General features: G+C 43.8%; 1 protein-coding gene across 3 annotated transcripts in view; it reads right to left on the bottom strand.

Moving 5' to 3' along the window:
• Positions 1-13,235, bottom strand: part of LOC148038747 (zinc finger protein BRUTUS-like) — a 50,636-nt gene extending 37,401 nt beyond the window's left edge. For 2 of the 3 annotated variants that reach the window (XM_087674597.1, XM_087674599.1), the window contains exon 1: positions 12,173-13,235. In XM_087674597.1, the coding sequence (XP_087530723.1) occupies positions 12,173-12,448 (276 nt within the window). In that variant the 5' untranslated portion in view covers positions 12,449-13,235. The remainder of the gene's footprint in view (positions 1-12,172) is intronic. The other variant, XM_087674598.1, reaches the window with a different exon arrangement.
• Positions 13,236-14,855: the final 1,620 nt, after the last annotated feature.

Here is a 14,855-nt window from a genome sequence, read left to right as displayed (position 1 = left end):
CGATGCGACCTGCTGTCCACCTCGAAGTCTGCTGCAGTCTGCACTGTCTGCTGTCTGAAATCTGTGAACAGAGACAGAACTCTGCACGGCACCGGTATGTAATCTGCGACAGAGAAGAGTGTGTAGACTGCTGGAAATGTCGGCAATAAATAGGCGAAAAACCACCTAGAACGGGGCGCCAAAATAGGGCACAGCCTGGAATAAATCCGCTGCAGGCAGTCCGACTGCCACGTGGCAGTCCGACTGCTGCTGGTCCGACTGCAGCAGTCCGACTGCTGCTGCTGGTCCGACTGCCCTCCAAAACAGGCTATGATCTCTGACCGGGGGGGGGGGGAGAGAGAGAGAGAGATGAAGGATGAGCGAAAGTGCCGAAGTAGTGTGCGTAGCAAAGGAGTCATCAGCCTTGATACCAGTTTGAAGGACGAACGGAAGTGCTCAGGTAGTATGTGCAACAAAGGTGTGTTCAATAATAGGGAGTGCAGAGAGAGTGGAGACTCGAGTTGGGTGTGTACCAGTGTGGTACACAAAGAATAAACGAATGTATTTATACTTAAGGTACAGTATACTTACACTTGCAAGCGTGCGGTCACATATACAAGTAAATATATATACACGAGAGTAGCAAAGGGCCTTTACACCCAACGAGAAAGAGAGAGAGAGAGAGAGAGAGAGAGAGAGAGAGGAGTCAACGCCATGTTAAGAAGAGAATCAGCCCCTCCCCCTTTACAAGAATTTATAAAAACAAACCATGGGTACCAAGTGTCTGAACCATATACAAAAGGGCTGATTTGTTGCAATTCTAAATGTTAGGGTTTTAAAACCCTAATTCCAACAAACTCACGGCAGCAAGCTAAGTTTCTTTTTGAAGTCTTTGACACAAACAAAGCTTCCATTTGAGCAACTTTCAAAAATAGTAACCTCCTAAATTTTAGAAATTGCCAAATTTTAGCTTTTGGATAGCTTCATTATATAGGTTTACTGGTTCATGGTTTGTTTCTTCAATAATAGTTTAACTTTCTAAAACCACTCATTATATGGGCTTCTAGTTAATGTGACTATCTGAGTGTAAAAGTCTTCGTCATTTGAGCTTTTTGGTCAATCTGACCGCCCAACTAAACTTTTAATTTCTACAAATATCGAACATGATCTAAGATCCAAGATTTCCACCTCAAAGAAAACTTGTAGTAAGGAACAGTAAACAAGATGAACTATGAAACCTAACTCCACCTCAGGAGAGAAGTCACTAGCTCCGTAACTCCATGCTAAAAGAAATTCAAAGGCCTCATCACCAAGTCCCAATTGGACCTCCAAGGCCCCGATCTAGGCGGTCTCTGAGGATCCTGGGTATCAATAAGAGAAATGCCAAAAGAGAAAGGGTGGGTGATAAACTTCATGATAAGTAGATGCCCCCCCTGAGGGTAGAGATGCACGAGTCCCCTCTGAAGCCAAAAAAGTAGAAGCCCTCTCTAAGGGCAAAGAAAGTGCATCCCCCTCTAACTCAAAAACACAAGAACACAGTGCTAATGCATTGAATCATGCTATGAGATGAAAAGTTGATACAGCAAAGCCAAGGCTAAAAAGATAACTACACTATCCTGACTAAATCATGCAGCAGCACCTGTGGGAATCTGCACAATGAAGGGAGAGAAATGCGGTCCTCCAAACAGTGGGCTATCAAAGTAATCACTGGAAAGTGAAAGACAATTGTAGAGGGAGTAAACCTTAGTCCTCTGATGCCGTCGAAGATATGGAAGATAATCACAAGCTGTCGAGGGAGAGAACTACAATTCTCGGATACCGAGGAGTAACTTAGGTAGCAAAACGCAAATCCCAATGTATCGGACCTATCAAATGCAGGGAGCAGCCCAGATGTTGACACTAGGTAGACAATGATTACGCCAGATGATGGATGATGAGCTAGGCTACAAAAACGTAGATCCTAGTAGCCTTTAAGACAAACGAGTAATGCCAGGTAATGGAGGGACAAGAGTGCAAAAACGAAGGTCCTCATAGCCCCTATGACAGACGATGACGCTAGGTGATAGAGGAGCCAAGCTGCAAAAACGCAGGTCCCAACAACCCTTGTGATAGATAAGTGATAAAATCACTGATGCTCAATGATGTAGACTATCGCGAAAGGCTAAGATGCTGACACCAAGCTAGAGATGATGACGCCAAGCAAAAAGAAGGCCTCCAACTTGAAAAACGCAAGTGAAGGTGGAGTTTATTTAAAGAAGGGTGCTGACACTAAGCAAAGGATGGTGATGCCAGGTGGAAGATGCTCCAAACGCAAAGCTTAATGCTAAAACAGGGCGCTTGAAGCAAAATAGGAAGGGTGAACGCAACCACGAGCCACAAACTGCAATGTCCTCTTGAAGGGGGGTGAGAGCAATGGAAGGGGTGAGAGAAGGGAAGGGTTCCTAATGACACAAAAAGAGAAGTGAGGAATGACTAAAGAGAGAGTGGTGGAATAAAGGAAGTGATTGCCGCATAATTGTCTAGGGTGGCACACCACTGTGTGGGTGCCCACTGAACAAATAATCAAAATGTGGACACCAGTCCTTTTGGGGATTGTCGTTGCAAAACCCTAAATGGAGCGTGTGAATTGAAGAAGTGGTTTCTCAACATGTACTTGCTATGAAAGCCTTCATAAAATTGGATCCACTAGCTCCTACCTCTTAGAGACGCTTATCATGCTCCAAGACCAGTGAGTCTTGTCAGACTGAAGCAGTGCGGAAGCAAATGGCTAAGACAAAGAGTGAATAGAGAGAGGAGAGAGAAAGAGAGAGAGACAATGAAATGCAAAAATTTGCATTGAAGAATGTTGTATAAGGATGCAGAAATATACATGGGTACAAAGAGAATGTTTGTGTATGTCTACACCTTGAAGATCTCAATCTCCATCAGCCCCGAGGGCAATCTCCACAGTCTGCAGCCTAAAAACTGGAAGCACAACTGAAGAAGAGTGCAAAACGAGTCCAATAAATAAGCCAGCCAAAAAGACCCAAAAATAGCAGGTCGGCTGCATTAAATGCAGCCGACTGGTCAGCAAACTGGCCAACCAACTATCCGCCTTGCAATCTGCCCTCGCCTAACATGTGGCAGCTGTCACGTGGCACTCTTGTACCAATCACTGCCTGAGATAACTATTATACATGCTGCCTGTCCGGGGAATGTCCAACTCTAACACCCCCTCTCAGATTCTGGACATGGCAAAAGGCAAAGGGATCCGAAGTGCTATCGAAGTAAAGCCTGAGGAAGTGCCTTGGTAAACAAGTATGCAACATTGTTCTCTATCTTGCAATAGACCAAGGAAATGGTCTCATCCAGAACCTTCTCCCGAATGAATAGATCTCAGTATGCTTCATCCGCGCATGAAACACGAGTACCTGGCCAAAGCAATGCAACTATCACTGTCACAATGTAGAACAGTAGGACCTCTCTGTGGGCAACCAAGCTTCTCCAAGAGCCTGCAAAGCCACACTATCTCACATATAGCAGAAGACACCGCTCAATACTCCACCTCAGCTGAAGATAGGGCAGCCGTGGGTTGCTTTTTGCTGCTCCATGAAATAGCACCAACACCCAAGGTAAAGCAATAACCTGTGGTGGATCTCTGATGATCCATATCACCAGCCCAATCAAAATCACTCCATCCTATAAGTACCAAGTCTGTAGCACCTATACCAACTAAAATAGATCCCAAGATCAGGAATCCCCCATAGGAACAACAAAATCCTCTGAGCAGCCTGCCAATGCACCATCTTAGGTTCACTCATGAACCTGGCCAACACACCTACGGCATAACATAAGTCAACTCAAGTATTAAGAAGCCAGAAAAAGGAGCCAACCAATTGCCTATAATGGATAGCATCCACTAAAGGAGAATCGGAATGAGCTGTAGCCTTCCAATTTGGGTCCATAGGAGTTGCAAGCGACTTGCATCCCTCCATCTCACACATAGTCAAGAGCTCCTGGACATACCACTGCTGGGAAATAAAGATCCCCCTTGGAGTCTAATAGATCTCATGATCTAGAAAGAAGTGAAGAAGTCCCATATCCATCATCTCAAACTTCTCATAAAGTGTTGCCTTCGTCTACTCCACCATCTAAGTATGGTCACCTGTCACAATCAAGTCATCCACATAAAGGACAAACAACACACGACCTCCACCTGGGGTGTGTACATAAAGTTGAGGGTCAACTTTGGAACGCCGATACCCCAACTTCTCCTAGAAGAACGACTTAATTTTCTCACTCCAAGTACGGGGAGCTTGCTTAAGGCCATAGAGAGTCTTCCTCAACTTGTACACCTTACCATCAGAAGAATCGAAGCCTGGATGTTGCTCAACATAGATCTCCTTCAACTCCCCATTCAAGAAGGCAAACTTCACGTCCAGCTATAACAGACCGGCCATCTCCTATGCCTAGCCAAGGCAAGAATTGCGCGAATAGTAGCCATCCGAGCTATAGGGGCAAAAGTATCATGGAAATCAATGCCCAAGCAATATGCAAAACCTTTAGCAACAAGGCGGGCCTTGTGCTTGTCCAACATGCCTGGTCTTAAAGACCCATTTGACGCCAATGATCTTCTTATGAGCAGGCTTCGGCACAAGATACCAAGTCCCATTCCTCTTAACTGACTCCAACTCCTGCTCCACTGCTTTCCACCAATGATCATGCTACAGAGCCTCCTTCACGGAAGTGGGCTCTCGATCTTGCATAACACGAGTCATCAAACAATAATTAATGTAAACAAGCTCAATGTGGTGTGCTTGGTTTCTCCAAGAATGTCGCGGGCCATCCTACTGGCAACTGCCACTCCTTAAGGATCCCTCAATCCCTACATCACGAAGAGTGTCACGAGCCCAACGAGGCGGCCAAATCTCACCTCGTTGCTCTCCATTGGCTGAAGTTTTTGGAAGGTCTACCGATAGCAGGGGAGTAATTAGTGAATCGGGTGGCTGAGAACTGAGCTCCTTGTCTAAAGAAGAGTCCTCAGGAGGCACGTGTTCCAGAGGAATAGTCATCATTAGCACCCAACTATCACCAAGATCTCCAAGAACAAGGTGTTTCTCACCCCCTTCTGAGGCTGTTCCATGAACCTAACATTACGGCTCGTGTAGACATCCTGCTTAACGGGATCATACAATTGGTAGCCTTGAGACAACGAGCTATAGCCCACAAACACCCATCTTTTGGAAGCTGCTTCAAATTTGTCACGCCGTGTCTTCGGGATGTGAAGATAAACATCACACCCAAAAACCCTGAAATCAAAAACATCTGGCTTAGCCCCAAAGTACGCCTCATACAAATTCATACCAACAACGGAAGTAGAGGAATGATTAAGGATGTAAACAGCAGTAGCCACAGCCTCAGCCCATAGACACTGAGGTGTCTAACGATGCTCCATCATGATATGGGCCATCCGATCACACTACAATTCTTCTACTCCAATATGCCATTCTCTTAAGGGGTGCTTGTATTGGCAAACTCCAGGTGAATACCACGATCTGTACAAAAACAAGCAAGCTCATTAGAAACATATTCTCCACCCTTATCCGATCGTAAGGTCTTCAGCTTCTAGCCCGATTAGTTCTCCTCAAAGAGCAATCAATCCTTACAGTTGGAGAAAGCCTCCAACTTCAACTTTAAGAAATAAGCCCATGTAATCCTGTTGTAATCATCCACAATTAGCATGAAATACAAGCTCCCTCTAAAGAACTTCGTTCTCATCAGTCCATAAAGATCGATAGAAGCAAGCTCCAAGGGCGTTGAAGATTGCCTTGAAGCCCTATTAGGAACAGCATCACGAGCCTACTTCCCATGGGTGCAGAAGACACAACGCTGCTAGCTCACCACAATATCCGGCAAACCTCAAATAACCTGTCCCTTGGACGCCTTTTCCGAAGATAATCATAGTTGAGGTGGTCAAACTGAGCATGCCGAAGCTCGAACTAAGTGTGTGAGGTAAGAAGAAGAGAAGTCAAGGCAAAAGAAGACCGCAACTTATAGACTCCATTCTTCTCATATCCTGAAGAAAGAACCTATATCAATCCATGATCAAGAATCTAAAAAGAATCCACATCAAATTCGACCAAAAGGCCAAGAACACAAATCTTGTATACCAAAAGTAGATGGTATCCCAATGCCGGCACATAAAGCACCTCAAATGTATACTGTTTTCAAACTTGTCTGTGTAGTCTGATCCTCCAAAAAATCATCAAGCTTCTCTTGAAGCTCAGGATCAGCTGCTTGTAGAAACAATTCAATTTTTTGACTTGCAAGAGCTTGCTGTTCTACAAGATCCAACTGCTCAAATCGACTTTCGAATTCTCTTAACAATTATGTAGCCACAAGACCCTTATTGGGTTGTATAACCCACTCCTGATCTTGCTTCTTCATTCATGAAGATCTTGGGGGGACAAAATCCAACTTGTATATGCAAGATTTCGGCCAATTAAAGTTCTAAGAATATGTTTTAAGGGTCATCCCACATATAGTTGTTCCCTAGGCTATTTTGAAGCAATCCATGGAAACATAATAACTCACTTTTAAAGAAAAATAAAGTAAGCTTGGGTGTGCACACACATGGATGGAACATGAGTTCACCTTGCTTTAGATCGCCTATACATTGCACATGTGTGGTTACTAGCCTTCGTTGTCGTAGCACGTAGGGTTTGAAGGTCACCACAGGGGTTTGGCAAGAAAACTAGACAAGATAAATGGAGATGTATCTTGAAGAGATAAGTAGATTACAATGAATGTTTAAAGGTTCAAGAGGTACTTCACGTAGGCACCACCTTGCCCATTTGGAATAAGATACATGTTTCCCCGTCCTTGTATAGGAATCTGGTTATACGAAGGCCGCAAATGATCAACACCTGCTGAAGGAGTCATGTATCATGAGGCATCACTATCAACAAACTACTATCGAGTGTAGGGGGCCGGCAACGCAGCATCAAAAGCTGTCAAGTTTAAATTCTCAACCACCTCTCCAAGTGGAGGAAAGTAGCTAATGAGGGAACAGCCACCGCTCCGAAATCCTTTAAAGATTTCTCCTTCTCTTTGTCCTTCTCCTTGTTGGGGCAATCCTTCTACGAGTGACTTGTCTTGCCACACATGTGACACATGGACTCCTTTTCTTTGTCCTTCTTGGATTTATCCTCTTCCGTCTTTTGGTTCTTCCCCTTTTTCTGAGAGGACTGACCAACCAAAGCCTCAGATTTAGAAGCATCGGTCCCTTTCAATTTGCCCCTCTTGGTTCAAGACCATAGGAACCAATTCTTCCCATCGGGAGTCTCAAACTATCCTGAAGCAATCAAGGCAGAATAAAAACCACTAAAACGGAGTGGTAACTGTGAAAGAAGAGTTATCGCCATGTCTTCAGAAGTGATCACCTTTCCTGTGTTTTGTATCTGCATCTGAAGCTACCTCAGCTTGTTAATATCTCCCGCATAGAAGATGACTTGTTGACACTCATGGTCCACATCTACACTTCCAAAGGAACTCGATTCATGATGATCATATGATTGTACATCTGATAAAGCTCCGACCATATCTCCCGAGCCACCGTGAAATGCTCAATATAAGAGATAACAATTGTAGTACATGAGAGAAATAAAAACAAGCGGATGGATACAAGCATTGATTTTATCCCAATGTATCTCAGCCTTTGTCAACTCTACCTTATCACTGGAAGAGGTCTAGACTTTGTCTCGTGAAGAATGACAATGAATAGCCTGTGTAACAAGCTCCAGTAAATCATAAGACTCCAAAATGGCAAGCATCATGACCCACCAGATGCGGTAATTCTCACCATTGAGCTTTTGATCTGATGGAAGAGCCGGTAATACGGGTACCTTCCGATCCATGATCACCGAAACTTTGCCTTGGTCTCAAAAGACATCTTCACCTACAATGCCTGCACAAAACACAAAAAGCAACCCCCTATGATTGTGAGAATACAGCCTACTAGGGCTCTCCATTGATCGTCCCGCTCCTTCACCCGCCAGAGGTGATGAAAAGGTAAAATCTGCACTTAAAGGCCCAAAACGCAGTCTTCTTCCTTCTCTAATAGAGAAAACTAGCAGCAGCTTCAACAAATCTTCTCCTTTCTTGCACGCCCACACTCACCTCTGCCTTGTTCTGATGCACAACCCTCCTAATCACCCTTGAACACTGAAAATGCAGCCTTGTGTCGCACTAAAATCTCCTCTTCAAGTAGGTCCACCCTAGATCAATCCTTCAATGCTCTCGTACCATGTCAGAGTGAAGTGATGTGAAAGTGAATGACCAAGACAAAGTGTGAACAGAGAGAGAAGAGAGAGAGAAAGAGACAATGAAACACAGAAAATCTGCAATGAAGAATGTTATATAAGGATGCAAAAATATACACAGGTGCAGAGAAAATGTCTGCACATGTCTCCACCTCAAATATCTCAATCTCCAAGGGCAGTCTCCACAATTTGCCGCCTGAAAACTGGGAGCACAACTAAAGAAGACTGCAAAAACCAAGGCTAATAAATAGGCCAGCCAAAAAGACCCAAAAATAGCAGGTCGGTTGTTGCGTTAAATACAGTCGACTACTCAGCAAACTAGCCGACCAACTGTCCAACCTGCAATCTACCCTCGCCTGCCATGTGGCAACTGCTGCGTGGCACTCTTGCACCAATCGCTGCTTGAGATAGCAGCTATACGTGCTACCTGTCTCGAGAATGTCCAACTCTAACAAGTCTAGCTCCTCCCATAGAAAATGTTTATCAAGTCCTTGATGTAAAAAATTGGTATGGAAAACATCATACTTCGAAGATCAGATTTTGGCAAGAGAATCATTGCCATATCCTTGAAAGATACCATCTTGCCAAGGGATGTAAGCTCATCCCTCATATCCTCTAACTTGTTGATGTGATCATTCATGGAAGGAGAGTCATCAATACTGAGCATCCGAAGTTTCTTCTTCGGGGTGATCCTATGGGCAAATGTCTTATGATGATACAAAGAAGCAAGTTTTGTCCACATTCTAGTCGTTTACAGTCTACATACATGCACTAGGACAAAATTTTGTAGACTCATAAAGAGGAAGGATCTGGCTCTAGAGTTAAGCCTATCCCAAAGGGTAGCAAGATCCATCATTAACCCCACTTGGGGATCTTCCACACGACTAAAAATAGGGTGGGTAACAAACTCCCAAAAATCGAAGATTTTAAAAATATACTCCATCGTCCAAGAGCAAAGTGAATAATTTGCCCATCCAACTAGTCTTCTTTGGGCAAAGAAGGGAGAGATACCTGTACTAGTGGTGTCATCTTAAGCATCCTAGGGCCAAAAGAACAAGCCCTATGGGAGATATAGAGAGAGGAAAGAGGAGATGGCTGCTCCAATCTGTGACCTGGCAAGAGAGGATTTCAGCACAAGGCTCTAACCTCTGATCTTTGCGATGATCATGCTGCCTATCAAAGGGAGTATGAGCAGACTCCTCATCTAAGTCATCAAAGCCTTGGAATCAGTGATATTCCATGTCTCTAGACTTGCAAGCACACAAAACCTGTTGTGTTTGGCTGTAAAAGAGCTTAAACAGAGAGAATAATCAACTACACCTGCACGAAAATAGTTGTAGATCCCCTGCATTTGTCAAAAGCACTTGAATAACGCGAAATATTTGCATTTTCTGCAATAAACAGCAGGCTGAAATTTCGTGTTGTGAGCAGTAGGGTGGCCTTCTCTGAAGGAAATGTCTATCCTCACTTAGGCAATGACACCATGTGAGAGCGTGCAATGGAAGAGGAATGCGAACACAATGAGAAAAGGAGAAGAGAAAAGATAGCTGGAATGAAAGAGAAATCTGCACTGAATCTGGAAGGAACGTTGAATACAATGGACTGATTAGTCCTTGCACACAACCCAAGCGGTCAGTAAGAGCATCGGATCAAGCTAGAAAATAATGATAGCAATAGAGACAATGACCGAGATGGAGACAGAGACAGAGACAGTGTGCAGCCAACAGCCCCTACAAATGATGGGGGAGAATGCCATAGTCTGAGTGTGCACCTACAGAGGACAAAGAAGAATGATCTGCCCCAAACAGCCCATCAGATATATATAGCAAAAAAATGCAGCAAACTCGCCAACTACTGCAATAAATGCAATTGATTGTATCAAAAATAGCCAATCATGCTTACCTAGTAGCCAATAAATGCCGATAGGGGGCCGGAAAATCAAATCGCAGCCTAGTAGAGCTAATTGCAGCCTGTATGAGCTGCACACATAGGCAGGTGCTTGGCACGACCAAAAAATGCACATCCGAACTGACCGAGAAAGAGAAATGCATGCTTTGAATAGAGCTACCTCCTCCATCTAAGCACATTACAAACATGGCAGAGCTCCTAATGTCCCCGTTGGACTCAGACCAAGGCTCATTGGCAAGAGATGATAGTGCATGACAAACATAATGCTAACAGTAATAACCTGTTTTTCTTATACTTAGCTCAAAAACAGCAACATACCTTGCTGAAAACAGAGTTACAAAGCTGCCCAATGGATTTCCCATACCAAAAGGAGAAGATTGGCTACTGTCCATGCTCCATTCTTGCTGTCAGCTCATATTTTATGGCAAAAACCAACAATTTCTGCAGCAAGGAGAAGAAGAATGGCCCTCTCTACTCTTGGGTTGCTCCAAATGAGAGAGGAGCAACACCAAATAGCCAAGATAAGCTTTCTAAATGAGTAGCTAGTTGCTTCTTAATCAAATCTCATTTTTTATTAAGGGCTAATTAATGACTTGGTCACTCACCATGCAAGGTGCCTCAGGTTCATAGTGTACAATCTTAGACTAACCTTCATTAACTCTTCCCAACTTTGTTACATGGCCCCTCTCAAAACCACCTAGTCTACAAGGCTAGAACCCTTCCAATGTCTACTCATTATGGCTTCTCCTCATTTAGAGCCTACAACATTGGACACTTGAGCATAGCCAAATGAATGAGAAGTGAGCATAAGAGTAGCCTCCAATGGTTCTAGTGAGAACAAGAAGGAAATAAGGAAATAGATCGCCTTGTTTACACACACATTTATATTACAATCTTTCACTATTAAGCCCACCACAAACCTGGAATTCTCAACCCTTTATTTAAGCATAGTCAATTAATTCGCCCTTAACTAAGGCAAGGACTCCCTCAATACCACATGTACTAGGTGCCTTGATTGACATACTGAAACACCATCAAACACATAGTTTTAATATTGAAAGCACAATAATATACTTTCTCACTATTCACACCCAAGTTCAACACATCTAGGAAATTTTATACTAAAAGGCTACCATGAGTAAATCCCTAAAAGTCCCAAAGGTGATGACCTAGTTCTTGAAACTTTGGCACATACTCATCAAATTGTAGGTTCAAATGTTGATGGGTGCATCATTTCATTCAACATATACGTTCACATAGTGCATTCATGAAAGTCCAAGCTATTGCGCCCCTCAAATACTCAATCGGTCCTCCTCCATGGTAGGATCAACAAGGAGGAGGATCCTAGTTCCATCAAGCTTTGTAATTGGCTTGCAAGCTATTCTATCAATGCCAATGTGACTCTTGCTAGCTCTCTAGACTAAATTTTTGGAACCCATTGTGGGGGTTTGGATCTCACCCAAGAAAGAAAAAACCTAAAGGGATATAGGGAAGAACTAATACATGAGACTCTCAATGTATCACTTTTAGGAGTGCTTCAAGGTTTTTTCACAAAAGCACACACATACCCCAAGGATTTTGCACAGACCCCAATGATTTTCAAATTTGACGAGAAACAAGTTCACGGGGTTTTCAAATTTGAGAAGAAAAGTTTTCATCGCCAAGGGGTGATCACTCACATATTTACAGCAAGTAATACACAAGGGATATATTTGATGTTAGAGCCTATGTCAGGAAATGGTCTTTAAAGTAAATATGTGGTTTCACATAAACCTTAAATGGACGTGGTATATAAGGGTTCCTACCCCCAAAACCTTTTTCCCAAGTAAATATGTGGTTTCACATATACTTACCCCCAAAACCTTTTTCCCAACCCACACAGATGCTTGGGAATAGAGAGAACCTTATCATGTTTCAGGCTTTAGAAGTACTCAATGAAATTCATTAATGCTTGTTGGTGATCCAAACAATGAAAACGAGCGCACCTCATCTTCAGCGTTGCTATGCTGCGTATACACAACTCGCAAAAATTCATAGCGGTCACGAAGTGCTTGAAACTCCCGTTCTGCCCCTTTCTCCACTGCCAAAGCATCCCTGTGAAGACGGCTAAGCTCTGCTCGGATGGCTTTGTGAAAGAAAAGAAACTCGAGAATAGGGGATGTGATGGCTGCAGATCCTCCCGAGGAAGACGTGCTGGGTGCAGACTCCTCACCAAAGAGTGCTGTGGGATGAGGATATGCCACCTCTACAGAGCCTTCCATACTGACAGTATCGATGTCTGCGTCCTTCTCCGCACACGTCCCCTCCAGCTAGAGAAACTGATAACTAGTGGTGAGCAATGTGGGTCCTGAGAACACTGAGAACAGAGAATCCCTCAGCCTGCTTGCAATCCTTGTGTCCAAAAATTGTTTCATTCCTTGCATCTGCTAAACAATAGCTACAGTGATACACAAGGTGATATTATGGGTAAACGCCCCAATTCCGTTGCTCAGACTGCAAAGTCAGTAACCGCCTGCCCAGCTTCTTCTGTCTCCAATTAGGCATTGGACAAATCCAAAAAAGCCCTGATTCTGTATCGAATTAGGATTGAATCGGAAGACGTGTGACAGTAGGATATTAGCAAAAAAGCAATGCGAAATGCGAATAGGTGTAAGGGGGAAAGTGATATACTAACACTTCAGGACAAAGAGGGAACAGCGTTCAGTCGATCTTGCCAACAAGCAAACCCACGATAAAAAAGGGGAGAACAGGGGAAGGGGGGGGACACGCGAGACTGATGAGATGAGATAAGATGCGTCGATGCAATGACCCTCTAAAAACTGTGTCTTGCAAGCTGCTAGCGAGGCTTCTGTCTGTTGGGGCAGGCAAAGGATAAGAGGTGTCGTTAGCGCGCGGGGGTAGAGAGAGAGAGAGAGAGAGAGAGAGAGACTCTCACGCAAGGGCAAGATTGATGTGAGTCGGGAGATTTGACTAGTGAAACCTCGAAGGTAGAAAAAGAGGGCAGTTTCTGGGCTCTCCTCTCTCTCTCATCTCTTTATGGGCTCTTCGTCTTCTCTTGATTACTTCCAGCTCTGCTTTTTTTACCAGAGACTTGGAAGTTCGCCCCCCACGCAGACCACTCCTCCCGCACACATGCACCCAGGGCCCCCACACGAGCCTAGCCCACTCTCTCACACGCCCCTCCCGATCTTTTGTCCGTCCAGACTAGACTACCTCTCCAGACTCCTACCCACATCTGAGTGCACTTCCGCCTGTCCGATTTTGACCTGTCCCAAACGCCCATCCTGCCACCTCACTGTCCTCTCTTCAATTTGTAGGTCTTTTAGGCAGGGCATTGTATTTTCGTAACAGAAGTACTAGAATTTCGAACAACTTTAAAGCTTTTTGGGCCTTCTGCCCACAGGTGACAGGCTCAAGGTCCATTGTATTTGTTTGTTGCAGGGCTAGTTTTTTTTTTCTCTCTCTCTCTTAAGAGAAGAGAGTATACCGAAAACAAATATACTCATCTATTCTATTCTACATTATACATAGTACTACATTCTACATAGTAGTATTAAGAGGGTTTTTTCTTTCGGAAGGGGGCCACGTGGGAACTATATAAGCACCATCGAGAGCCTTTAGGTATACCACCTGGCAAACCCCCCCCCCCCCAAAAAAAAAACACCAACTTCTTCCTTTTCATGCATCTAACAATATTATCTTCCTTCTAAACCTCTCAAGTCCTGATCCATCCCTCTCTCCTCCCCATGATCTTGAATCTTCAATGGGTAGCCTACATGTGTGTGTGTGTGTGTGTGTGTGTGCGCGCGCGCGCACATGTATGCTTGCTTACCATGTGCATGAGGAGTTATAGCGTTGGATGTGCGAAGGAGGTGTGTTGTTAAAGAGGATGAGGAAGGCATGGAGGTACCATTGGAGAAGAGACTCTCTAAACTATCGAAAAAGCTTTCAAACACTAAGCATGCTCCATTCTGTTTAGAAATGAGAAGAGACATAGTGTCAATGGATCATCTCTCTCTCTCTCTCTCTCTCTCTCTCTCTCTCTCTCTCTCTCTCTCTCTCTCTCTCTCTCTCTCTCTCTCTCTCTCTCTCTCTCTCTCTCTCTCTCTCTCTCTCTCTCTCTCTCTCTCTCTCTCTCTCTCTCTCTCTCTCTCTCTCATAGGGTTTATTTTTTGTTTTTCAACTAGGGTTATCTCTACTAGATAATAAAGCCATAAGTTTTTATTTTTATTGCATAGGTCAACTTCTTCGATGTCGTCTCTTTGGCCTTGCACCAAAGACCATGAATGAGAGGCTAGCTATGATATTCTGTATATTTGTCGATAACAATGGAGGCAACCAACAATGAACTTATATCATAGATCTCAAAGGTAGGGATTATGTGGTTCATCTTATTGGTCTTGATCATCTCTGGAGCATCTTTGGTGCCCATATTCAAGGGCATGACCATGGAAAGCAAGTCTTGCACCATGTAAAAACATGGAATGATATAGCTACCATGTATGGCTTGGATGTTCTTGCATCCACTGAACATGCTAAGTAGGGCCCATCCATTTGAGAGCTCCTTCTTGAAGCTTAAACTTAGCTAAGCTTAGGCTTAACTAGAAATGGATTCAAATCATCTCAAATGTTATTCGAGATATATATTCCTTGAGTTTAGAATTAATC

This window comes from Lygodium microphyllum, chromosome 3, assembly GCF_053477565.2.
Source record: "Lygodium microphyllum isolate KBCC chromosome 3, Lygodium_microphyllum_v1.1.10, whole genome shotgun sequence".
NCBI classification, from domain to species: Eukaryota; Viridiplantae; Streptophyta; class Polypodiopsida; order Schizaeales; family Lygodiaceae; genus Lygodium; species Lygodium microphyllum.
This window is presented reverse-complemented; position numbering and strand designations above follow the sequence as displayed.